Here is a 25,385-nt window from a genome sequence, read left to right on the forward strand (position 1 = left end):
CAGAGTTGTTGAGCTTTTTTACGGGGGGGGGGGTAGGTTGTCATAAAATCACTTACCAGACTGACAAACGCTGACTATTGCTCAAATCGCAGAGGCTGCAGCCGTTCCAAAGCAACAATTGCCGCGGTGACCAATCACCCACCCACCCAATGCAGCAGCAGCCAATCCAATCAAGCGCTTCACACAGCCACCAATCACCAACGAAATCGCCACTGACAAGCTCCTGCTCGAGCCTGCAACCAATCACCCATCTCCCACAACGCACTGTCTGTGTATAAGACACCCCTGCCTTTTAAAACATTATTTTACAGTAAAAAAAATCCTCGTCTTATACACGGAAAAGTACGGTGTGTGTGTGTGTGTGTGTGTGTGTGTGTACACACTTACACACACTCTCACACACACACTTATTGAGGGCACTTATATACTGCTTTATCATTAGCCTTTCGAAGTGGTGTACATAAAAACAAACCATGCAGAGAGTAAAACAATAAAAGCCACCCTAGATGTCCGCTGGAATAAGAAAGTCCTTGTCATGCCTGGATAGCTCATTCCGACTAAAGTTAAAAAATGTCGCCGGATTCATTGAAAAAAATCTGGTAATCTTAGTCTTGGACAAAGGAAGTGTCTGTGTGAGGTGAGGCAATAAACAGGGGTCAGCAAACTTTTCCAGCAGGGGGCCAGCCCACTGTCCCTCAGACCTTGTGGGGGGGGCGGGCTATTTTTTTTGGGGGGGGGATAATGAATTCCTATGCCCCACAAATAACCCAGAGATGCATTTTAAATAAAAGCACACATTCTACTCATGTAAAAACACACTGATTCCCAGACCGTCTGGATCCAGCCCAATCACCTTCTCAATCCGGCTCACGGATGGTCCGGGAATCAGCGTGTTTTTACATGAGTAGAATGTGTGCTTTTGTTTAAAATTCATCTCTGGGTTATTTGTGGGGCATTGGAATTCAATCATTTTTTATTTTATTTTTTTCAAAATATAGTCCGGCCCCCCACAAGGTCTGTGGGACAGTGGACTGGCCCCTTGCTGAAAAAGTTTGCTGACACCTGGAGCAAATGAATGCTGACAACTTTTTGCATGCCATCCTATATGCCAAGTAAATAACAAGTAGGGCATGCGGCAAAATGTTGCAGTGTATTCCCCTCCCCATAAAAGTGGTTCTTCCTCTTAGAGCTCCAGCCAGCATGCATAAAAGTTGCATACAAAAATGCAATATATTGGAGGGGGTTGCTTTGCAAAAGCATGTCTGTTAGTCAGAGCTGCAAACAAAAATAGGTTTATTAGGAGAAATATGCATTAAAATGCTTCTGGATTTTAATTGGGATAAATTTCCCCCCCTACAGCACAAATTTATGCAGAAATGTGGAGAACTGAATTTAAGACTGGAAAAATGAGAAATTTTGGGAACCAAAATTGGCAGATTTCTCTATCCCCCGGCTGCTATATAGACTCATTGAACCTAAGTGGAAGTCTCATTGGGATCAATGGGACCTATTCCTCTGTAGACGCGCTTGCCTTGTTAGGTAACTGCTGCCAGCATTGACTGATGCACCACTAAATATATTAACAAGCATGACAAGTGTGCGCATGTGCCCAATGACATTCTATCCCATATCCAGTAAGTGTTGTATATCTGCCCTTGTCAGGAACCTGTTCGTAGTTGAGCAGACATCTGGGCAGGTGTGGGGTGCAGAATGTCTTTCCTCAGGAAATAATTTGCTATTTGTAAGTAATTTGCTACCTAAATCACATCTCTATTTAGAGATAAATAATCAATGCAGACATTGCACTTTTTTCTTTTTAAACAGAGATATGTAGAAAATCCCAACATCATGGCCTGTTACAACGAACTCATTCAGCTGGAATTTGGAGAAGTGCGGGCACAATTCAAACTAAGGTAATTTTACCTAAGCTAAACATCATTAGCATACAGTGGTGTAGCATACTGTGTCATTCCAGATGTTGCCAGACTCCTAAGTCCCATTCTTCTTGGCATGAGAACCGGAGCAAGATGATTTGAGCATATTAAACCAATCCTAGTCCGACTGCGCTGGCTACCAATTAGCTTCCAAGCCCAATTCAAAGTGCTGCTTTTGACCTATAAAGGCTTAAACGGCTCAGGACCGTAATACCTCAAGGACTGCCTATTTCCATATGAACCTACCCGGACCCTGAGATCATCTTCTGAGGCCCTTCTTCATGTGCCTCCTCCACCTGAGGTCCGGAGGGTGGCTGCATGAGAATGGGCCTTCTCTGCAGTGTGAAATGCTCTCCCCAAGGAAGTTCGCCTGGCGCCTTCATTATACACCTTTAGGCGCCAGGCAGAAACATTCCTTTTTAACCAAGCCTTTCATTGATTTGACCGACATCCTATGCCCTTTTAAAATGGGGGGGGGGGCATTATAGGTTGTTCTTTTTATTTATTATATTCTGTGATTTTATGTTTTGATTTTGTTCTGTGAACCGCCCTGAGACCTCCAGGTATAGGGCTGTATATAAATTCAATAATTAAAACGAAAATAAAAAACCCCTTGTGTGTGGAAGCTAACCTGCTGGTAAGAAGAGATCATTTCCCTAAGAAAGAAGAGGCTTTTGGGTCCAGCCAAGTGGTCTAGCATCTGTGCGCTCTGATTTCCATCACGGTGTCCCGTTGCGCCAGAAGCGGTTTAGTCCTGCTGGGCACATGACCTGGAAAGCTGTCTGTGGACAAATGCTGGCTCCCTTGGCCTGAAAGCGAGATGAGTGCCACAACCCCATAGTCGCCTTTGACTAGACTTACCGTATTTTTCGCTCTATAACACGCACCTGACCATAACACGCACATAGTTTTTAGAGGAGGAAAACAAGAAAAAAATATTCTAAACGAAACAGTGGATATATTATTTTTGTGGTTCATGCTGTGGCCACAGACATGTGATCTGACGGTGAGTTTGGGGTAGCCCAATGCAAAAATCCTGAGGATCCATGTGGATCCATGCTTTGTAACCACGTTTTTGCGCCATTGCGACCCCATGAAACAGTGGGTGTGTGTGTTTTTTGGTGCAGGCTGTAGCCATGGATATGCTATGTGATCTGATGGTGAATTTGGGGTGACCTAGTGCAAAAATCCTGAGGATCCATGTGGATCCGTGCTTTGTAACCACGTTTTAAGTGGGGAGGGAAGGAAAAGAACTCAAGGGACAAGGAGCTCGCGTGGGGGGTGTGGAGAAGGATGCTGCTGATAATGCAGGAGAGGCTCCTCTCCGGCTTTGCTCCTTTAGAACAAGCAGGCTCTGCGTCTCTCCCTCCTCCCCGGCAAGGAAACCATGATAGTAACCACTCTGAGACAAATCAAGAAAAATTGTGACCAACACTCTCCCCCAACGAGCGCAGTGAGGTCAAAACACACACACACGCAGAGAGGGAACTGGCCCTAAAGTCGCAGGGCGCTGGGGGAGTGAACGGGAAGCAAGAGAAGGAGAAGGAGCCCTCACACACAGAGAGACACACAGAGTGTCAATTCTAAAGTCGGAGGGACAGAGCAGGGAGAGTGAACGGGAAGCAGGAGGAGGAGAAGGAGCCCTCTCTCACACACACACAGACACAGAGTGTCAATTCTAAAGTCGGAGGGACAGCGCAGGGAGAGTGAACGGGAAGCAGGAGGAGGAGAAGGAGCCCTCTCTCACACACACACAGACACAGAGTGTCAATTCTAAAGTCGGAGGGAGAGCGCAGGGGCGCAGGGAGAGCGAAGGGGAAGCAGGAGGAGGAGAACGATAGCTCAAGCACACACACACACAGCCCCTACAGTGGCTAATCCAAAATCGGACAGCAAAAAACTGCAGGCAGGGACAGAGAGTACGGGGTTGTTTTAAAGCAGCCAACCCCGCTCTGCTTCTCTCCCTCCTCCCGGCTAGGCTGGCTGAAAAGCTTCGCTGCTACTTAGCAGATCAGTGGGGAGGAGAGAGGAATATAGAGGACGGGGTTTTTTTAAAGCAGCCAAGCCCGCTCTGCTTCTCTCCCTCCTCCCCAGCTCGGCTCGCTGACAGGAGCCGCTTACACCTGCTTTGCTGTTTCAAAGCAAGCCACAGACTGCTCACAACTGCAGCAGATTCCCCCGCCATCTGTAGGCATTCGCTCCATAACACGCACAGACATTTCCCCTTACTTTCTAGGAGGAAAAATCTGCGTGTTATGGAGCGAAATTTACGGTAACCGTCTAGGGTTCTTTACCTTTACCTAGCATCCTGTATTCATGATGTCCAAGCAGATGTCTATGGGAAGCCCACAAGCAGGCCAGGAGTGTAAGAACAGTCACCCCACTTGTGATTCCCAGCGACTGGCGTTCAGAGGTTCACTGCCTCCAACAGAGGAGGTGGGCTGTAGGTGTCATGGCGGGGTCTTGTGAGAGTTTTGAGTAGCACAGGAGGGCTGTGGATTCCCATCTACGATTCCCATCAACAGAGGAAGAGCTGCTATTGCTGAGATCTCTCCTCTGGAGACTTCTAGGGTGGGAGAAGTGGCGTTAGTCTACAAGGTGTTTGTGAAGTGCTGTATTTTTCACTCCATAAGACGCACCTGACCATAAGGCGCACCTAGTTTTTAGAGGGGGAATGCAAGGGGGGGGGGAATTCTTTAAAGGGAGCGCTGAGCAGAGCCTGTATGCATCTCAGGCTCTGCTCAGTGCTCCCTTTCAGGAGTCGCGAGGAGCGTGTGTGCGGCGCTTGCGGGCTTTTCCCCAAGAGCCGCACACATGCTCCGCGGCTCTTTAAAGGAAGCGCAGCTCTTGCGGGCTTTTCCGGGAGGTGGGGGAAGGGACAGAGGAGCTAAGCCAGAAGCTAGAACCGCAAGAGGGAGCACTGCACAGCGACCCCTCTCGCTGTTGTGGCTTCTGGCTTCACCATGCGAAGCCTCCTCAGGGCAGTGGGATGAAGGCTCCCCATGCCCTGAAGGGGCTGTGCGCGGCTAAGCCAGAAGCTAGAACAGCAAGAGGGAGCTCTGCGCAGTGATCTCTCTCGCTGTTCTGGCTTCTGGGACAGCCGCGCAGCCTGCATTCGCTCCATAAGACGCACACACATTTCCCCTTACATTTTAGGAGGGGAAAAGTGCGTCTTATAGAGCGAAAAATACGGCATGTCAGGAGCAGCCACAGCATCTGCTGCCCTGCCATATTAGAACCTCAAGGTCCATTCGGAAGGCGAGCAGGATGGGTCGGAAATGATGTTGGGGAGAAGGCACTTGGGAGGACAGGATTCGTAGCAAAGTTAGTGGGAGCCTAGAATTAAGAAGTTCCATCTTGATTCAGTTAGGAATCGTACAGCTGCTGGCACAGCATGTTACGGTTGTTACAGCAGGAGGAAAAGATCATGACGTGGTCTGCCAAGACCCTCAGCAGTTTCCAAGTGGTCAGTGAGGGGCAAAGTTTGGGAACTGATGGTAGAGCTGAAATAAATAAATGAATAAAGGTTCTCATCAGGCTTTTACCCTCTCTCTGTTTCCTTCCCCTTTTTCCTGTTGTCTCTCAGATGCCACATTTTAAAGTGTAAGCCCCTGGAGACAAAGACCTGCTCTCTGGTAGTTTGAAATGCAATGAGTTTACTGATGACACACACTCTCTTTCTGTATAAATAAGTTAGCCTCTACACAGGCCAACTTTCTCTTTTTGCTGGGCTAGGCAAAAGGCCAAGCGGCCTGTCTAACTTCCTACTACTGTTCTTCAAAGCAGAATCATCTCTCTTGAATGTATTGCTCTGAGGTGGTGGTGGGTTTTTTTGGGTCATTTATAGCCCTCAAAATTGCAAGCCGTGAAATTCGAATCTAATGAGTCCACTCCTTTCTTTCCTTTGCAGGGCTTGTAATTCAATCTTTACAGCGTTAGAGAAAAGTCAAGAAGCCATTGAGATTACAAGTGAAGACCATGTAATACAGGTTTGTTCTGGCTACTTTTACGAGTGTCAAATGCTGTTCCAATGCCTTGTATGACTCAGTTCCGGTTCACGGTGTTATAGCCATGTTATTGTATTGTAAATATGATAAACTCACCATTTATGCGGGGGTTACATTTCGGAGATTGAGCCCAAAGCCAAAATAGTGTATAGTCAAAACCCATTGGGTTCAGTGGTGGATGGGATTGTCAATGCCATTTCCACCTCTTTTTAATTTGTTATAAAACTGAATGTGCACAAGTTAAATGTGCATAAGTTGCAGAGCTACTGGACAGAGGTTGGTATCCAGTGCTAATCAGACCCATTTAAGTTAATGGACCTGCCTTTGGGTTGTTTTTTTATTGTTCCTTTGAAGCCATGCCTGTACCCACCCATGTAGACCTGACATTGCATATGATACCAGATGCAGTAGGCTGGGTTGATATGCCCCCCCTTGTATAGAGGAAGTACTGCTTTAGAAATGCCCAGCAAAATTTAAAATCTGCAGGCTGACGACCATGCCTTTCCTTTTGGTTTGACTGGAGTGCTTTATTTAAATCTTGCAGTACGTAAACCCTGCGTTTGAAACCGTGATGGGCTATCAGAAAGGCGAATTAATAGGAAAGGAACTAACAGAAGTGCCTACAAATGAAAAAAAAGCTGATTTCCTTGACACTATTAATTCTTGCATCAAGATAGAAAAGGTAAGCGCATGCCTTGGTTTGGCACCTGAGCGGTGAACCTGACGGGGTGGTGTTTTAGGACTGGGCTGCTCAGTCACAGAGCTAACTCTGAGGCCTTTGGGATGTCAGAGTCTCTCAGCCCCATCTATTTGGCAAGGCTGCTCCGAACATAAAATGCAACGGCCCCACAGAAACTGATCTGCACCGCATGCAAATGCAATAAATAAATAAGATAGGATGAGCATACATGCCTGTTGAAGTAATAATAATAATAATAATAATAATAATAATAATACTTTATTATTTATACCCCACCCATCTGGTTGGGTTTCTCTAGCCACTCTGGGTGGCTCCCAATCGAATATTAAAAACCCAATACAGCATTAAACATTAAAAACTTCCCTAAACAGGGCTGCCTTCAGGTGTCTTTTAAAAGTAGGATAGTTGCTTATTTCCTTGATATTTGGTGGGAGGGCATTCCACAGGGCAGGCACCACTACCGAGAAGGCCCTCCTCTTCCTGGTTCCCTTTAACATCACTTCTCGCAGGGAGGGAACTGCCAGAAGGCCCTTGGAGCTGGACCTCAGCTGGACAATGGGGGTGGAGACACTCCTTCAGGTACACTGAAGTGGTATACTGTTGCTGTAAATGCACGGTGCAGATTGCGCCCTAGACAACTCAACAGGTTCAACCAAGTGCAAATGATTGCGCCGACCTCTCCTGCGCCTTCCAACATGCGAACAGAGCATTCATGCCAGAATCCTCTGAAAAGATAGGTATGTGGCACGTTCCCTTAGCGACAGCCTTGCCCCTCCTAGGGCAGCAAACAAGGTTTAAGTAGCCACGGAGGAGGAAGTTAAGCCGTTGCTGTGTGGGCACGAAAGGCTGGCAGATGGGTTGCCGCTTCAAAGACATGCGTACGTCACAGCTTACATGCTGCCCTGTGTGAGTCAGGTGAGATGAATGGGCGGCGGTGGGTGCCACCTTCAGAAGTCCCAAGCTGTTGACGCTGCATTCGATGAAGATGCTGCAGTGAATCAGAGGCCCTACGGACATTAATGCATGCAGGAGTGGAAGGAAGAGAGAAATGAGTCATGGTGCGCCTGCATCAAAAGCCCAATCTGGAAAGGAAATGCTGTGGTTGCCGTTTGCATCTGGCCGTGAACGTGTTCCACAGCGTTCCCAGGAGTACTTTCAAATATGTCAAGTGGGGGGGGGGGGAGAGAACTAAAATGGCAGGTGTTTTTTGCACCAACTGAAATTGCATTTGATTACAACTTGTTTTATTTGTTTACATTGTTAATACACCGCCTCCAGAAAAAGGGAAATTATCTTTTCAGGTTAAAATAACTAACAAGGAAAAAATATAGCATGATCTTAAAGCAACTTTGTTTGTTCAGCTTACGTTAGGCCCCATCTGCATTATTCCTTTAAAGCAGTAGCATACCACTTTAATCAGTCATGGCTGCCCCCCCCCCCCGAATCTTGGGAGCTGTCTTTCGTTCATGGTGCTGAGAATTGTCAGGTCACCCATTTTCTCCTCACAAAGCAACATTTCCAGAGTGCTTTCAGAATCAACCCGTCTTCCCGGGGAACCCTGGGAATTGTAGCTCTGTGAGGGGAGAAGGAAGAAGAAGAAGAGTTTGGATTTGATACCCCGCTTTATCACTACCCGAAGGAGTCTCAAAGCGGCTAACATTCTCCTTTCCCTTCCTCCCCCACAACAAGCACTCTGTGAGGTGAGTGGGGCTGAGAGACTTCAGAGAAGTGTGACTAGCCCTTGGTCACCCAGCAGCTGCATGTGGAGGAGCGGGAAAGCGAACCCGGTTCACCAGATTACGAGACTACCGCTCGTGGCAAATACATCAATAGTAGAGGGTTTTTTAAAAATAAAAACAGTTTTATACATTCTAAAAAGTGATCTCAGAAGTGCCATGAACAATGTTTTTCAGGTATCAAATGCCTGTATAAAGCAAGAATACAGTCAAACCTCAGTTATTGAATGTAATCTGTTCCAGAAGCCCGTTCGGCTTCCAAAACGTTCAACAACTGAGGTGCAGCTTCTGTTCAGTTGCAAGAGCTTCTTGCACTCAAGCGGAAGCCGCGTTGGACGTTCGACTTCCCAAAAACTTTCGAAAACCGGAACATTTACTTCCGGGTTTTTGGCATTCAGGAGTTGAAACGGAGCTGTTTGGGAACTGAGGTTTGACTGTATTTTTAAATTTATCCTGAAAGTCAATAATGAGGGAGGCAGGCAGACACCACCAGTTCCACAAATGGGGAACTGCCACTGAAAAGGCCCTGTCACAGGTAAACACCAAGCAGAGAGAGAAATAAAACTCCAACCAAGTAGAGGAAGCAGAGAATAAAACTCATGAAAGCTAAAGCAGGCCAAAAAGCTGAGTTTAAAAGGCCCAGACGAAGGCCGAGGGAGGCTTGGCCTGGTGCAAAAGAACATTCACACCTGTGGCCCTCCAAATATTAGTTGGCACTACAACATCCATACGCCCTGACCATTGGCTGTGCTGGCAGGGGCCAATGCGATTAGGAGTCAAATAACATCTGGAGGGCTGGAGGTTTCCAACTACTGATGCGCAGCCTGACTGGTATAAATGTGCGTGCCAGGCCTTGTGTTTGTAGCGATAGCGCACCAGTAATAAGGGCTTGAGTGGTTGTGCTTCTATGGACATAAAGGGGCCAGAACCCTCAAAAGAGGTCTGTGAATGCTTAGTAGGATTGTGGCACTCAGGATTAATGCCTTTTTTGATGTGGCGGGTTGCCCACGGAATCCTTCCACAGGCAGCTGCTCTGCCTGTGCCTCCTGTCATGAAGCTCGGATGCAATTATCTGGGGTGAAATTGGCAAATCTGTGTGCGAAATCGGTGAGCATGGCTGTTTGACGTGCTCAGATCGGGTCATGGTAGCGACCTCTCCTTGGTCATAAAATGAGGAGTTCAAGCTTTCTTTAAATATATGTGGACCTTTTTTCGTGGGGCCACGATTCAGACTTAGGGCCAAATTAAGCATGCCGCTTGGTGCTTTAGCAGTCTTCCTTTGCTTTTTTTAAAAAAGGAATAGCTAGGACAGGCAGGGAGACAACCCTAACGCTAACCCTTTCCTCATCCCTCGCCTCTGTCATGCTGTGAGGCTCAGACTGGGTCTCGGACAAAAAAATTCTCTTTGTGAGGTGAGGCAATAAGAGATTCAGGCTGGTTGTGGCAGATTCAAGGTACAGCAGAGCTCAGACTGGGTTCAGGGCTCAAGATGCGTTAGAAGAGCAACACATAACTCTGACGTTGCTTCAGCAAGGAAAAGAGACTGAGCCCAATACACAAGAAGTCACATCAGCTGAATTACTAGTCCTGAGGAGCCACTGGACTTGCAGGGTGGGCCTTCGGCAATGGAGTCCTCCGAGTCCAAGGAAGACAGTGCCACATCCTCAGGCTGGAGGCCTCTGTGGGTTTGTCTGATATCAGCAGGCAAGAAAAGGACGCGGGTGGCGCTGTGGGTTAAACCACAGAGCCTAGGACTTGCCGATCAGAAGGTCGGCGGTTCGAATCCCCGTGACGGGGTGAGATCCGGTTGCTCGGTCCCTGCTCCTGCCCACCTAACAGTTCGAAAGCACGTCAAAGTGCAAGTAGATAAATAGGGAAGGTAAATGGCGTTTCCGTGCGCTGCTTTGGTTGCCAGAAGTGGCTTAGTCATGCTGGCCACATGACCCGGAAGCTGTACGCCGGCTCCCTCGGCCAATAAAGCGAGATGAGCACCGCAACCCCACAGTCGGCCACGACTGGACCTAATGGTCAGGGGTCCCTTTACCTTTACCTTTAAGGCAAGAAAAGCCTTTCTTCCCCTCTTGCTTCAGAACCCTTGATCTCCTGACAAACTGGGATGGAAATGTGGGGAACTGAACTTCAGAATGGAAAACGGAGAGGAACTGAAAATTACAGATTATCCCCTCCCATAAGAGCTGCTCACTATGGAGCTAGTTATGTGTTGGTTGATTTGCTCGCCGCCCGTCTGACTGGCTTGCCCCAGGCACTCTGGGTAGCTCCCAGCAAAGAAATAGCAAAAGCACAACCCAACATCAAACCCTAAAAACTTCCCTGATGTCTTTTAAAAATCACATCACTGTTTATCTGTTTGTCATCTGCTGGGAGGGCGTTCCACAGGGTCGGTGCCACTACTGAGAAGGCCTTCTGCCTGGTTCCCTGTAACCTCACTTCTTGCAGTGAGGGGACCACCAGAAGGCCCTTGGAGCTGGACATCAGTGTCCGGGCTGAACGATGGGGGTGGAGGCACAGTTGCCTTTTAGAGGCATTAAAAATAATAACCAAAGGCCCCATCTGCCCTGTACATTTAAAACAGTATCATACCATAGCTCCATGAGGGGAACAGGGCTCTACTAACATCTCTCAGCACCTCTAACAGCCTACAGCTTCCCAGATTCTTTTTAAGTGGTATGGAGCTGCTTTAAATGTATTGTGCAGATGGGGCCTAAAGGCACAAATCTGAAGTCTTATGTGAAAATAGTTTTAATGAGAAAGAGAGAGAAAGCTGGGGGGATTTGTCCGTGAGCTCCTAAGTCGAATGTCGTCTTTACTTGGCTTTGATTCCCATCTGCAGGAATGGCAAGGAACCTACTACACTAAGAAGAAAAATGGAGAGAGTATACAACAAAATGTGAAGATCATACCTGTCATTGGACAGGGAGGGTAAGCCTCAAAATCAAAACTGAATATTGATATTGTCCTTGTTGTCTTAAAACGAACTACTCATAATTGTGGGGAATGGCTTCCTATGAAGTGCATGATCAGGAATCCCGAGGACTTTAGCCATTTTTTAAAATAAAGTTTGTAGTCCTCATGGTGAAGGCTTAGACAATAGAATGAGACTTCCTCTGGTCAGGTTTCTCATCTCTCTCCCAACGCAAAAAGCAGAGTCAGACCACTGGTCCATCTGGCTCAGTTTTGTCTACTTGGATGGGCAGCGACTCTCCAGGGTCTCAGTCTTTCCCCATCCCTACTTGGAAAAACCAGGACTTGAACCTGGGACCTTGTGTAGCCAAGGCAAATACTTTGCTACTGAGCTATGGTCCTTCCCCAAGGCTCCTGCAGTGTTCCTGTAACCTGGGGTGGCTCACCTGGAATTCTCCAGGTGCTTCATAGACTCCGCCTCCCATCATCCCTGACCCTTGACCACTCCAGCTGGGGCTAATAGGAGTTGGAGGCCAACAACATCTGCCTTAACACAGGCTAGCCACCTCTGCTACAACCCACCAAACTAGGATAGACATTTTAGGCTAAAATGTATTTTTTAAAATAAATAAATAATCAGCTCTTAAGAGAATCGAAATCTAAGAAGCCAAAATATATAATTTGTCCCGTTGCTTGTCTTTCTTTTACAGAAAAATTAGACACTATGTGTCACTTAGTAGACCATGCAATGACAACAGTAAGGTAAGCAGAACAGGTATTCCAGCTTAACTAGAAGCGGGGAGGGGATGCGTGATAGGAGGGGTGAGGAAATGTTTCAGCCCTCTGTGGGCCAGTTCTTTATCTTCCTCCATCCCTGCAGGCCAACTTCGACAGGTGTATAAAGTCACCCACCTCTGATTTCATGATGATGACTGGGGACTTATAGGTGGGCAGTCTCACCCATCTGTCAAAGGTGATCTGTGGGGCAGAGGGAGGGGGTCTGTGTCTCTAGTGTGTTCCCCACAGGTGAAGCAGCACCCTCTAGGACTGAACCCTCCTCTCACCAGCTGATAAGCGAAGGGTTCAATCCTGCTGGGTGCAGGGGTCTGCTTCACAGGATTGAACTGGAGCCATGAGCCAACTGGGAACCCTTGGCAGGCCAGATTTGGCCCAGAGGCTCAAGGTTCCTAACCCCTGCACCAAAGGTTGATCCTATTGTTCTGGCTAATTTCTCTCTCTCCCACCCCCCACCCCTTTTTTTTACTTGCAGGCTGAAAGAGTCTGTGAACGTGTCCAAGCTGAGTCCCAGACAGGTACGGCACTGCAAGTTTTGTTACGAGAAAATCTCTCGCATTTTAATAACAACAGCTCAGCCTATTGCTATCCACCAAGACATTTCTTCATAATAAAAAGGCATAACCTGAAACGCATTTTAGAAATGCGTTTACTTGAGGCGGTTAAGAGGAATGATTAAAAACAGGAAGAAAATACACTGTCTGATCTAAAACTCCTAAGACATTTGCACAGCGCTGGTGAGGACACCAACATAGGTCAAATGCTTGTTGAAACAAGTCAGGGCTTAGCAGTTGTATAGTGTCAGGATTGCCAACCGTCATCCCTAGACCTAATTTCAAAAATTCCCACAAGTGATCAGTTCAGATGTCTGACCAGAGCGATCCTTCTTTCTCCTATCAGCCCACTGTGGGGGTTGGGGAGCAGTGCAGATGCAGCAACAGATGTGACCCAGATGTGTACAGTTGCCTACACTTCAAGTGAGCAAAAGTAAGAGGACAAAAGCAGCTGAGTCAGGTGTGGAGGTGAGAGGCATGGCCTGGGGAGATTCCCAAGGGCCATATAGGGGCTTCTGGGGGCCACATTTGGCTCCCAGGCCTGAGGTGCTGTACCCCTACTCTAGAAGGCCATGTGCTACCATGTTGTTGTTGTTGTTGTTGTTGTTGTTGTTTACCTAATCTCACCTCAAGGCCCCAGGGCATGTTCCAACATCAAAACAAAATATAAAAACAGTTTAAAACAACTCAGAGGTCCAGCTCCAAGGGCCTTCTGGCAGTTCCCTCCCTGCAAGAAGCGAGGTTGCAGGGAACCAGGCAGAGGGCCTTCTCGGGAGTGGCACCCACCCTGTGGAACGCCCTCCCACCCGATGTCAAGGAAATAAACAACTATCTGACTTTTAGAAGACATCTGAAGGCCGCCCTGCTTAGGGAAGTTTTTAATGTTTGATGTTTTATCATGTTTTTAATATTCTGTTGGGAGCCGCCCAGAGTTGCTGGGGAGACCCAGCCAGATGGGCAGGGTATAAATAATAAATTATATTATTATTATAACTTGAAATAATAGGAATAAGGTGGGTCCTAAAAATAAACACCTTGTGTGAAAAGCCAGGATAAAATACAATAATCTATTAATCAATAAAAGCTTTCCTAAAAAGGACTGCCTTCAGATGTTTTCTAAAAGACTTCTAAGCCCTTATCAAGGTAAAGGTACCCCTGCCCATACGGGCCAGTCGTGTCCGACTCTGGGGTTGCGCGCCCATCTCGCTTAAGAGGCCGGGGGCCAGCACTGTCCAGAGACACTTCCGGGTCACGTGGCCAGCGTGACAAGCTGCATCTGGCGAGCCAGCGCAGCACACAGAAACGCTGTTTACCTTCCCGCTAGTAAGCGGTACCTATTTATCTACTTGCACCCGGGGGTGCTTTCAAACTGCTAGGTGGGCAGGCGCTAGGACCGAGCAACGGGAGCGCACCCCGCCGCGGGGATTCGAACCGCCGACCTGACGATCGGCAAGTCCTAGGCGCTGAGGTTTTACCCACAGCGCCACCTGCGTCCCCAAGCCCTACCTAGAATCACACAATTGTAGAGTTGGAAGGGACCCTGAGAGTCATCTAGTCCAACCCCGCGCAATGCTTGGAGACGGCAGGGATTGAACCTGGGACTATCTGCAAGCAAAGCAGATTAGATGCCATTGAACTGCGAGTCCTTCCCCAGAGGTTAGTATTTCGCATGTGAAGGGGGCACTGAGCATCTCTGCTAGGCAGGCTCAAGCACAGAGTACACCACACTAGGCAATCCATAATATTTGCAGAGCAATGAAACAGTTCTCTGGGAAGGAGACTAAATAACAGGCCAACTATCTGCTCCAGGCAGCTGTGTTTCAAAGCGAACAAGGAATCAAGGCAACCTTGACTGTTTAGTGGGCTTGTAGGAGAAGGAGTTTCCAAGTTCATTTCCTACTCCTCGGGAACAGTAGCTGATACAGCTTCCTAAATCTAGATTTGAATGTGTCAAGGACGGAGTCTTGAGTGTTGTCGTGGCTGGGATGGAAATCTCCCAAGGACATGTTTACATGGGTTCCTCTTCAATGGCCACAGGTGTTGGGAATCCACAAGGCACAACTTGCTGTAGTGTTGAGGTAGAACAAAACAGCAGATTTTGCTCCCTGTCAAAGTTCAGCTGATTGTCAACAATTGGATTTACTGATTTATCGTTAACCGTTGTTGGGAGTAACATTGAGGCATCCCAGAATATGGTTTGAAGTAGGGGTTAGGCAGTTCTTCCTTGGCAAGGAGTTCCAGAGCCTGAGAGCAGTACATTTCCGAGCACAATTCAAAGTGTTGGTGCTGACCTTTAAAGCCCTAAACAGCCTCGGTCCAGTATACCTGAAGGAGCATCTCCACCCCCATTGTTCAGCCCAGACACTGAGGTCCAGCGCCGAGGGCCTTTTGGCGGTTCCCTCCCTGTGAGAAGTGAGGTTGCAGGGAACCAGGCAGAGGGCCATCTCGGTAGTGGCCCCCGCCCTGTGGAACGCCTTCCCCAGCAGATGCCAAGGAAATAAACATCTTACTTGTCTAGGACAGAACAACGGGGGTGGAGACACTCCTTCACGTATACCGGGCCGAGGCCGTTTAGGGCTTTAAAGGTCAGCACCAACACTTTGAATTGTGCTTTGAACAGCTCTGAGGCTCTGGAACTCCTTCCCAAGGCAGCCCTGTTTAGGGAAGTTTTTAATGACTGATGTTTTAATGTATTTTTAATATTCTATTGGAAGCCGCCCAGAGTGGCTGGGGAAACCCTGCCAGATGGGGAGGGTATAAATATCATCATCATCATCATCATCATCATCATCTGAGAAGGCTCTCTCACCTTCCTAAATGGGGATGTCCTTTTTCACAGCAGCAATTTCTTGCCTCTACAGATATCCAGAGCTGCAGGCACAAAGACAGGCGGAAAGGCTCTTTAGATGTCAGATCGACCACTTCTCGGGGCAGTGATGGTATGTTACATGAGTCCATCTGTTTCCAATGTGCGGGAGGATTGTGCCGTTGCTTATGTAGCCAAAACTGAACCACCCCTGTAGAAAAGAGGAGTCTCAACAAGCTTGGGAGAACCCCAAGGTTTTCAGAAGTACAGTAACATCTGGGGAGGGGATCTTTCGGGTAAGAGAAACCCCAACAACAGCCCAATTCCGTCTGCTTCCTGGCTGCTTGCAGGAAGAAATACGACAGAGGGGGCACAAAATGGAACGGAGCAAGTGGAACCGAATGCAAGCTTTTATCGCAGGTCCAATTTGTCATTATTAGTATTAATATCATTTTATTTGTTTATATCCCACTATATCATAGAATTGTAGAGTTCGAAGGGACCCTGAGGATCATCTAGTCCAACCCCTTGCAATGCAGGAATACGCAGATTTCCCATACGGGGATTGAACCTGCAACCTTGCCGTTACCAGCACCATGCTCAAACCACCCCAAAACAAGGATTCATGACAGCTCAGAAAAATTGAAGCAAATACAGAGAAAACAGACATAGCTTTTTAAAAAAATTTATAATTTTTTTTTTATAAAACTTATAAAAATATTTTAAAGGGATTAAACTGTTTATGGAATGAAAACAACATAAGACCATATCTGTTAACATGCAGAAGGGGGAAAATACAGTAAAGAGCCCTTTCCTTAAAAGCAGTCAGTTCCCCCAAAGCCTGCCAGAATAAAACAGTCTTCCACCTCCTGGTGGAAGGACAACAAGGAGGGAGCCAGTCTGGCCTCTCTGAGAAGGGAGTTCCGAAATCTGGAAGGAGCCACTGAGAAGGCCCTCTCCCACATTCCCCTTAAAGGTGCCTGGGAAGAGAGAAGGGTCTGGGCAGAATATGATCCTTCAGATATTTAAAATATTTTTAATTGCTTTATGAATTTGGCACCTTTATACCCAAAAGAAACATTCTGTTTGTGAGCTTCAAGTTCTCTCATTTCCTCCTCTAACCTCATTTGTGAAACATGATCGTCTAATTTTGAAAAAATAATAATATATATGTGTTGAAGAAAATGGAAAAATTGGGTTATCATGAAATCTCAATGCAGCCTCTTTGAGGAAGGCAGTAAAACATACAAGCTTTTATGCTGTAGGTTGCTGGATGTGTGTGTGTGTGTGTTATGTACTTTATGTGCCTTTGATGCTAAATGTTAATATTATTTCTATTGCATGTTTAAAATGTAAGCTGCTTTGGAGTCCTTCTGGTTCAAAAAAGAAGCAGCTTGTGATAGGTTAACATTGTCCACTAATTTTATTCCACTTTATTCTGCATAGGCAGTTCACAGAGAAGGCATTCCTCTATGGCCAGAATACATTCCATGACTATTGAAGCACCCATTACCAAGGTGAGACACTACCGTTTGAGTTCATTGAGATCCAATGGCTTCATTTTCCCCTAGGAATTTGCCTTTTCCCCTTACAAAACTACCATGCTCCTATACAGGCCCCCACATATTAGCATGGGTTTACATGGGGGAAATGTTCTGCTATATGCAGCCAAAGGCCACATAGAAGTAATAGGAAACCATGGTGTCCTGTCCTGGTCCGGACAATGAACCCATGTAGCATGATGGAGCAAGACAGGCCTGTAGTTGCAGCACCAAGGACAGCTCCAAATGAGCAATGTGCTCTGAGGGCTGGAGGCGAACTAAGGCCTTTTGAGCCTCTGTCTCCAAACCATCTCTCTTATGCTCTGTGCTCTTGGAGAACTACAGACTCAGGCCAACCCTTTGGCCTGAAAGTGGACATTTCTCCTTTACTCTCTAGCCTGGTGTGTTGCCTCACCATTGGACCAGTGCCATAATGTAGGAGACACACAGTTCCTTAGACTCTGGGGAAGGGGGTTGTGGGCCACGGTCAGCCTTCAGTGAACCCTGATAATCAGCACCGGCCTCAGAGCCAAGTACCTCATCCAGATATTCAAAGGAAGGCCTTGGAACTCCTCCTCCTCCTCCAGCTCCAAGACCAGGACCAGGACACATGGTTTCTTGCTACAGACAAGAGCAAGTCTGCATGAGCCACACAGTCATGTCTTCTATTACAAGTGCAAAATGAACTACTTTTGCAGTTATATTTTTGTTACCACAAGTTAGTAAGAACTCAATTTTCTGCTGTGCTGACCGCTAATATTTTCTGACCACAAGCAAGGACTTTGGCTGTAATATTTATACAAACAGAGATCAATGTGGTTAACTGGTTTAATGAGACAAGTCAGTTTCAAAAACCAAAGTTCAAAGTTACGACAAACAATTGTTAAGTTGAAACACACTTTGTCTGAGTTTTGGCATAACGCTAAACTGCTGTTATTTAAAAATGGAAGGGAAAGCTTCTGATCTTGTGGGTGAATCAGAGGAGAGCGGAAAACACTGAGATTGATTCAAATAACTAAACCAGCATGCCCCAATGTGATGACCTCAATATATTTTGGACTACCGCTCTCATAAACCCTGCCCATTGGCCATATTGACTGGGGCTGATGGGAGTTGTAGTCCAAAACATCTAGAGGGTTCCATTTTGGAGGGAAGAGATGCTTGTCTAAACCATAGTTTAGCATTACGTCTGAATGAGGTCACTATAGCCAATATGGAGCTAGATGACCAATCGTCTCTGACTCTAACACAGCTTCCTATGTTCCTGTGCTTTTGACAGTCAAACCTGACTTCTTGAATTGCTTGTTGGAATCTTTCCTTCAACCTAGGTAATAAATATTATCAATGCTGCACAAGAAAGTAGTCCCATGCCGGTTGCTGAAGCCTTAGATCGAGTTCTTGAAATCTTGAGGACCACTGAATTGTATTCTCCACAACTTGGGACGAAAGATGAAGACCCACATACGAGTGACCTTGTTGGAGGTTTGATGACAGTAAGTAGAATCTGCTTCTTGATTAATGTTGTCTGGACCTTAAGTGAGCCAGTGTGGTGGGAAATGGTATTTTTTTTATTTTAAAAAACACACTATATTATGGGGAACCCTGGGGTGCCTCAGAAATCCTTTGGAACTTCTTCAACAAAGATGCTCAGTCATGACAGATAAAATTCGTGGCAGATAAAAATCACATGACAGTGAGGCCCAACAAGCCTGAAGAGCCTAACCAGGTTAACTGTCATGGCTTTCTCACAAGGAAACCTTGGGGAGGTGGCTCAGCGGGTCGTAGTTAGGGGAGATTACCCAGCAACCTCACAAAACTACAGTACCCAGAATTCTCTGGGGGAGGTAATGACAGTTAAGCTGGTGTGAAATGGGGTTCCAGTTTCTAAGGCAGATGCATCCTTTATTGTGTGGGTTTCTAGTAGGAATGAATAAATCATTTTTTAGCATGGGTTCTTTTCAAATGTGTTCACACGTAAGTTGATGGGGTCCCATTTCTGCATTAATCCATGATATTTTTGATTTTTTTAAATAAAAAAGACAACAACATGCATGTAAAGTTGCATTTGAAGATTTGTTTTTGAACACATCTCTGGAAAAATGCATTTTAAAATGTGTTTTGATACGTTATTTGAGCTGAGGACTGTGTCCAAAGATTAGGGAAGTGTGAAAGCCAGTGGGTAACAATGTCAAGCATGTCTACTCAGAAGTAAAACCTACTGAATTCAGTGGGGCTTTCTCCCAAGTAAGTGGGGCTGGGTTTGCAGCTTTGGTTCCAACCTGCACTGTCTTGGGGTATTTGGGGTGTGTGTGAAGAATTAGGTCAGCTCACACCAGAATGCGCTAAGATTGAATTTTGCAAGCTTCTCTAGTGAAACAAGGGCTTCATACGAGAGAGGACTGGCTTTCAGTGAATGAGGAGTGCATTCATGTTAAGCGTGTTAATGGATAAAAAGTGCTCAAGAAACTGATTTTCATGGTGGTGGATCAAGTCTACCCCCCTTGTTGATTCTGGAAGGTGCACAAGAGCTTTGTTTTGCAGTTATGTGCTTTTGGAGGAAGTGTCAAGCAGCTGTTAAGAGCCAGGCAGCTGTCCCCTCTTAAGTCACAAAGCTCCAGACTAATTGATTTATTGTTCTTAAAATAGAAGCCAGATGCAGACACAGACCAGCTGCAGCTTGAGTGTATTACCTTTGCACTCGGCTTGAAGTCTGAAGGTTGGGCGCACTTGTCGTTAAGGTCCCTTAGCTTGTGGTAGTCACGACTCATCTAAGCCCCAGTGATTTCAGTGGGCCTGGAGTGCAGAAGCAACTCACCTGGTGGGGTTCAAACCACAGTGCTAGTTTCTAGGCTGCCTCATCCCTTGCCCAGTCCCACTGTCAAGAATCTCACACAAGGGACGAGCTCCTTGAGCCACAGTGTGACTCTGGGGAGAAGGTGTCGTTTCAGTAAGCATGGCAGCACTGTGGTCTAAACCACTCTTGGGCTTGCTGATCAGAAGGTCGGCGGTTCGAATCCCCACCACAGGGTGAACTCCCATTGGTCTGTCCCAGCTCCTGCCAACCTAGCAGTTCAAAAATACACCAGTACAAGTAGATAAATAGGTACCACTGCGGCAGGAAGGTAAAATGGCATTTCCATGCACTCTAGTTTCCGTCACGGTGTTCCGTTGCGCCAGAAGTGGTTTAGTCCTGCTGGCCACATGACACGGAAAGTTGTCTGTGGACAAACACCAGCTCCCTCAGCCTGAAAGCGAAATGAGCGCTGCAACCCCATAGTCGCCTTTGACTGGACTTAACCATCCTTGGGTCCTTTACCTTTACCTAAGCATGGCTAAGTCCGTTTACAGCTTTAAAGGTTAAATTCAACATTAGGGATGGAAGGATCTGACCATTTGGGCTCTCTTGGTTCCTCATTTTCCCCTGTCTTCAATTTAGTTCTCTACATTTCCGCAGCCACTTTTTGGAAAAAAAATCCTCATGCCTTCAGCATTTTAGCACAAATTTCTCCTAATGGACACATTCTTGTATGCAGTTTTGCATCTTTGCAAGCAATTTCTCCTAATGTAAAGCATTTTTGTATATCATTTTCACTAATACGTTCGTTTTTTATGCACACTTTCCCCTAATACATGCATTTTTCTAAACATTGTTTGGTTGGAGAACTTCCTTGCAAAATCTGGATAAGTCTGAATTTCAAAAGATGGCTGTAGTTCGGCTCTCATATTGTTTCAGAAATTGCAGATCTCATAAATTCAGCTTTAAATGCCAGCTATATTTAATTCCTCCCCCCTCCCTCCCCAGCATCTTATATTGTACCCATAAATCAACTGATGACGAGCATACCTCTTTTAGGACCAGTGAAATATGACCAATTCAGCCAGAATGACTGCTCCACTGCATGGGTTGCATCCGACAAAGGTTTACTCAAAGTAGCTCCATTAAAATTGAGGTCATGTCTACTAATTTCATTGGATCTACTCTGAATAGGGCTAAGATGGAATACAACCTAGTACTCCGAGCACTTTCTTCCCCATGTGCATCTGGAACAGTAAATTTATATATAATAATCCCCCCCATTTGTTATTTTCAACTCTTTCTTAAATAGGATGGCCTACGAAGATTATCAGGGAATGAGTATATATTATCAGCAAAACGTAAGTCTTCTCATCGCAAAGTATACATTTTCTTTATCTGTTTTAGAATTGGTGACTTTTATAAAATGCATTTTATAAACTTTTATAAAATACAACCCAATATTATTTTAAACAGAGAATTTGTGTACAGTTTTTTGTACAGTGGTACCTCGGGATGCAAATGGGATCCGTTCCAGAGCCCCGTTTGCATCCTAAATGGAATGTAAGTCGCGACGGCATGTGCGCGGTCGCGTTTTGCCGCTTCTGTGCATGTGCGTGGCGTCATTTTGAGCGTCTGCACGAGCAGCGAAACCCGGAAGTAACGTGCTCCGTTACTTCCGGGTTGCCGCAGAGCGCAACCCAAAAGCGCTCAACCTGAAGCACATTCAACTCGAGGTATGACTGTGCAATTACTGCTATAACTAACAATTAGGGAAGTGGTTGCACACAATGAGCTTATTCCAGAAAGCCTATGGACGCTTTATCAGTTAAATCTGTATTGGTTTTATTCATTCATTCATTACTTCTGAAGCACCTGTGCTGAGATTAAAAGTGATTTGCAGGCTCATAATCCGTAGATAGGACACAAAACTTAAAAGGCACCCATTTTTGAGGGTTGCATAATCTCAGCCGTTTGCAAAGTATACCCCAGGGGCTGCCAACATGGTGCCCCTGAATGTTGTGGCTGCCTTGTAATCTTCCCCTGCTGCCCACATGGGCTCTGGGCTCTCCACTCCCTTCCCCCCTCTCCCTTGAAAAATACATAGAGATGAAGAAGGAAGTTGCAAGAGGGACCCTCTTTCCCACTTCCTCTTTCAACTCTTATGTGATTTTTACCCAGACCCCTTGGAAAAGTGGGGTTTGTGCGCACTATCTGTTTCTGTCTCTTGGCGGGGTGGGGTTGCGAGGAGCTGATCTAGGGAAACACGGAGGGAAATTCTCAGAGGGGGTGGAGCCCACAACACTCACTCCAAAAAACCAATTGTGCTCAGAGGTCCAGAAATAGTTGGCAGCCCCTGAAAACCTTGCAGTCCTGAGCTCTTCTGGCTGACAGAAACATACAGAGGTTGCTTCCTGTCAACTCTGTGGTCTGAAGACAGCCAGCAGTTAGAGGGTAGAGGGAGCATAGTTCCCTGCAGATGTGCCTTCTCTGTTTGATGGATGGGGTTAGGTTTGCCTTCCTCTTTCTCTCAGGGTTTTTTAATTTATTTATAGGAAGTAGGAGGTGCAGCCTTTGATCCCCAAGCTGATGCCAGAGGCCAGGTCATGCTTTATAATTTCCTCCCACTGTCTATTTTCTCCCGTAGAAACTCATCAGGTCCCAGGTAGTTTAATCTCGCCCATCTCCCTTAATGACATACCACCACGGATAGCAGAAGCGATGGAAAACGAGGAATACTGGGACTTCAACATCTTTGAATTGGAAGCAGCAACCCATAAAAGGTTTGTTGTCAAGCAAGTAAAACAAAAAGAACAGTGTTTCCCAAACTTGGGTCTCCAGCTGTTTTTGGACTACAACTTCCATCATCCCTAGCTGGCAGGATCAGCGGTCATGGATTGATGGGGATTGTAGTCCAAAAACAGCTGGGGACCCAAGTGTGGGAAACGCTGTTGTAAACTGTGTTGCAGTCTGAAAATAAGTAATCTGGAACATAAAAAAGTGATGCTCGATGTGACTTTTAAAACCCTGGCCAACCTAGTCCCAAAGAAGTAAGGGGGGGGGGGGACATTTGCTGTGCTGAGACCCTGTTTTTCCTCTGTTTTCCATCCAGAATAGACATTTCCTGCCTTGGCTTAACTTAATGTGCTAGAGACATATTGTCAAAGGCTGAGGCTGCCCAAGATGCTTTGGCGCTTCAGGCAGAAATCCAAGCTGGCATCTCCCTAGTTCACCCTGGTGGCAGGAATACAACAATAAACTTTTTTACAGTGTTTAAGGTTTTCCACTTGAGGCAGGCAATCTCACTCTGCTTACTGGGAGCTCAGCCCTTGACCCAGGGCTATCTGATAGCATCCTATAGGCCAGATTTAGCCTGCAGGACCTTGGTAGTTAGTGCCTACCCTAAAGTTTCACTTATGAGCTCTTTGCCAGTCGTAGCACAATGGAAGTTTTATTTCAAGATTGTTGCATTATTTTTGAGACCAAGACTGTATTCATGCAGCAACTTGTTCCATTTCTCCAACACCTCCCTAACTGTTCATGTCTGCATTATATTTCAGTTTTCACATGATGTAAAAGCCACTTCTGGAAAACTTGTGAAATGTAGTGCGTGTTTCGCGCTCATTTCCATATCACCGGATTCCAGAAAAAAACACAATCCATTTGTAGCCCTCTCAACCTGGAAAATCACAGGAGTAAAGTGATGAAATTTGGGGCATTATACCAGCATGTAGTTTTTTCCTGCTGTTTTCATGGAGGAACAGAAACACACATGTGCAGAAAGCGCTGGAGAATAGCGACATTGTCCAATGACATCCATTGCTGTTTTGCAGCGCACCCACTGCTATCAGTGAAATTTAGTACATCATGCTGGTATCTCATTCAAAAAGCTGCAGTTCCACAACAGAACAGATACTACAATGGGAAAGGAATGTGAGAAAACAAGACAGAAGCCCTAATATTACAGTCAGGAAAACTATGACAATATTCCCCACGTCTGAATAAATCGTGCGTGAACAGCAATATTTCTCTGGCTATTTCTGCCTTTAGACAACAGCTGGACAGAGGCTGGTCTCGTGTTCTGATTTCACTTCTCACAGCCTGAATACCAGCTGTTGGGGCATCACAAGTCAGAAGAATGCTCTTTTGCTCAGATCCTGCTTTAAGGTGTCTCATTGACCCCTTTGGGAACAGGATCCTTGAGAACAGACAGGCCAACAGCCTGATCCTGCAGGGTTCTCTTTATGTTACCATCCACAAGCTTTTACCATTCTGATAATGTCGACGGCGATTCTCCTTTCAGGGCATTTTCATTGAACTTCTTTCTTTCTGTTTCTCTCCCCACCCCTTCAGGCCTTTAGTTTACCTTGGTCTCAAAATGTTTGCCCGCTTTCGGATCTGCGAGTTCCTCAATTGCTCAGAGTCGACCCTGCGATCATGGCTGCAAGTCATCGAAGCCAACTATCATTCGTCCAACTCCTACCACAACTCGACTCACTCTGCTGATGTGCTGCACGCCACGGCCTATTTCCTTTCCAAGGAAAGGGTTAAAGTAAGAACAGCTTCACAGGAGAGAGGTGGGAGGAAGGGGGACCAGTGGTGGCTGGTGCCCATGGAGCTGGTGGGGCGGAAGGCAGGCAACCCACCCATAGGCGGAGCCAGAGCTAACGGCAGACAGAGGCAGAGCTATCTAATTCCAGTTTCCCCTCCATCCTGACTTCCACAAGGAAGACAGGGAGAAGGCAGCTGACAGGCAGTGGAACCCCCCCCCCCTCGGGCTGGATGTAAGTCAGAAGACAAGCAGGTGTGGGTTAGCAGATTGAGGTTGGTGGGGCAGCACCCCACTTGCCCTGATGTGCCAGCCTTCACTGATAGGAAACCATCAGAAGCTGGAGTCTGGGGTAGGTCAACAATAAAGCATCCAATATCAGCAAAGTTAACTCCTTATTCAAAGAAACAAAACAGCTCAGTCCTGTTGGTCACAACAACCCTTCCCAGTGGGTCTTGCCCCAATGAGGCAGTTGCGAGAACTGCCTTCCCACTGCTCTCGTAAGACTCCTCCTTTCCCAGGTTCTTCCTCAGCAACCTGAGGCTCCTTCGTCTTGTATCTTGTTGCTCTGCTCTCTTCGTTTTCTCTGCTCTGCATGTTCTGGGAGACCAGCAGGGAGGGGAGTTGGTTGCAGCAAGAGGGGAAGACTCCCTGGACTCTTCAGCGGCCTGTCTTATCTCTGTCTCCTAGCCCCGCTCCTCTCCTGCCTCTGAGTCTGGGCTGCCCTCTGCCACAGCCTCTTCCTGCTCACTAAACCCTGTTGCATCTTCAGCTTCCGACACCTCCTCTTTCCAGACTGCTCCCTCTTCTCCCTCGGACCACGCATTGTGGTCCTACCACCAGTCCCCGAAGCCTTCTTCCCTTGGGGATTCCCCAGCTAGTGCCTTCTTCCACTGCTCTGCACCCAGCCAGTCCATTACAAGAACAGACCAGACCAGTTTGTCCACCTAGCTCAGAATTGATGTAGTGACTCTCTAGGGTCTCGGGCTGAGAAGTGGCCTCCTCATCACCTGTTATTTGGTTCTTCTGATTGGAGATACCAACTTT

The 25,385-nt window shown here is 46.6% G+C and overlaps 1 protein-coding gene across 5 annotated transcripts in view; it reads left to right on the forward strand.

Annotated features, from left to right (window-relative positions):
• PDE8A (phosphodiesterase 8A) overlaps positions 1–25,385 on the forward strand; it is a 198,463-nt gene that overhangs the window by 157,687 nt on the left and 15,391 nt on the right. For all 5 annotated transcript variants that reach the window (XR_014150840.1, XM_081838860.1, XM_081838862.1 and 2 more), the window contains exons 6-17: positions 1,825–1,913; positions 5,845–5,923; positions 6,486–6,623; positions 11,229–11,317; positions 12,010–12,061; positions 12,570–12,612; positions 15,510–15,587; positions 16,901–16,971; positions 18,324–18,488; positions 21,102–21,150; positions 22,437–22,572; positions 24,143–24,341. Coding sequence is in view for 4 of the 5 variants with exons in the window: in XM_081838860.1 (XP_081694986.1) it covers positions 1,825–1,913; positions 5,845–5,923; positions 6,486–6,623; positions 11,229–11,317; positions 12,010–12,061; positions 12,570–12,612; positions 15,510–15,587; positions 16,901–16,971; positions 18,324–18,488; positions 21,102–21,150; positions 22,437–22,572; positions 24,143–24,341 (1,188 nt within the window). In the remaining variant the exon portion in view is untranslated. The remainder of the gene's footprint in view (positions 1–1,824; positions 1,914–5,844; positions 5,924–6,485; positions 6,624–11,228; positions 11,318–12,009; positions 12,062–12,569; positions 12,613–15,509; positions 15,588–16,900; positions 16,972–18,323; positions 18,489–21,101; positions 21,151–22,436; positions 22,573–24,142; positions 24,342–25,385) is intronic.

Source organism: Podarcis erhardii, assembly GCF_964252035.2.
Source record: "Podarcis erhardii genome assembly, chromosome: 14".
NCBI classification, from domain to species: Eukaryota; Metazoa; Chordata; class Lepidosauria; order Squamata; family Lacertidae; genus Podarcis; species Podarcis erhardii.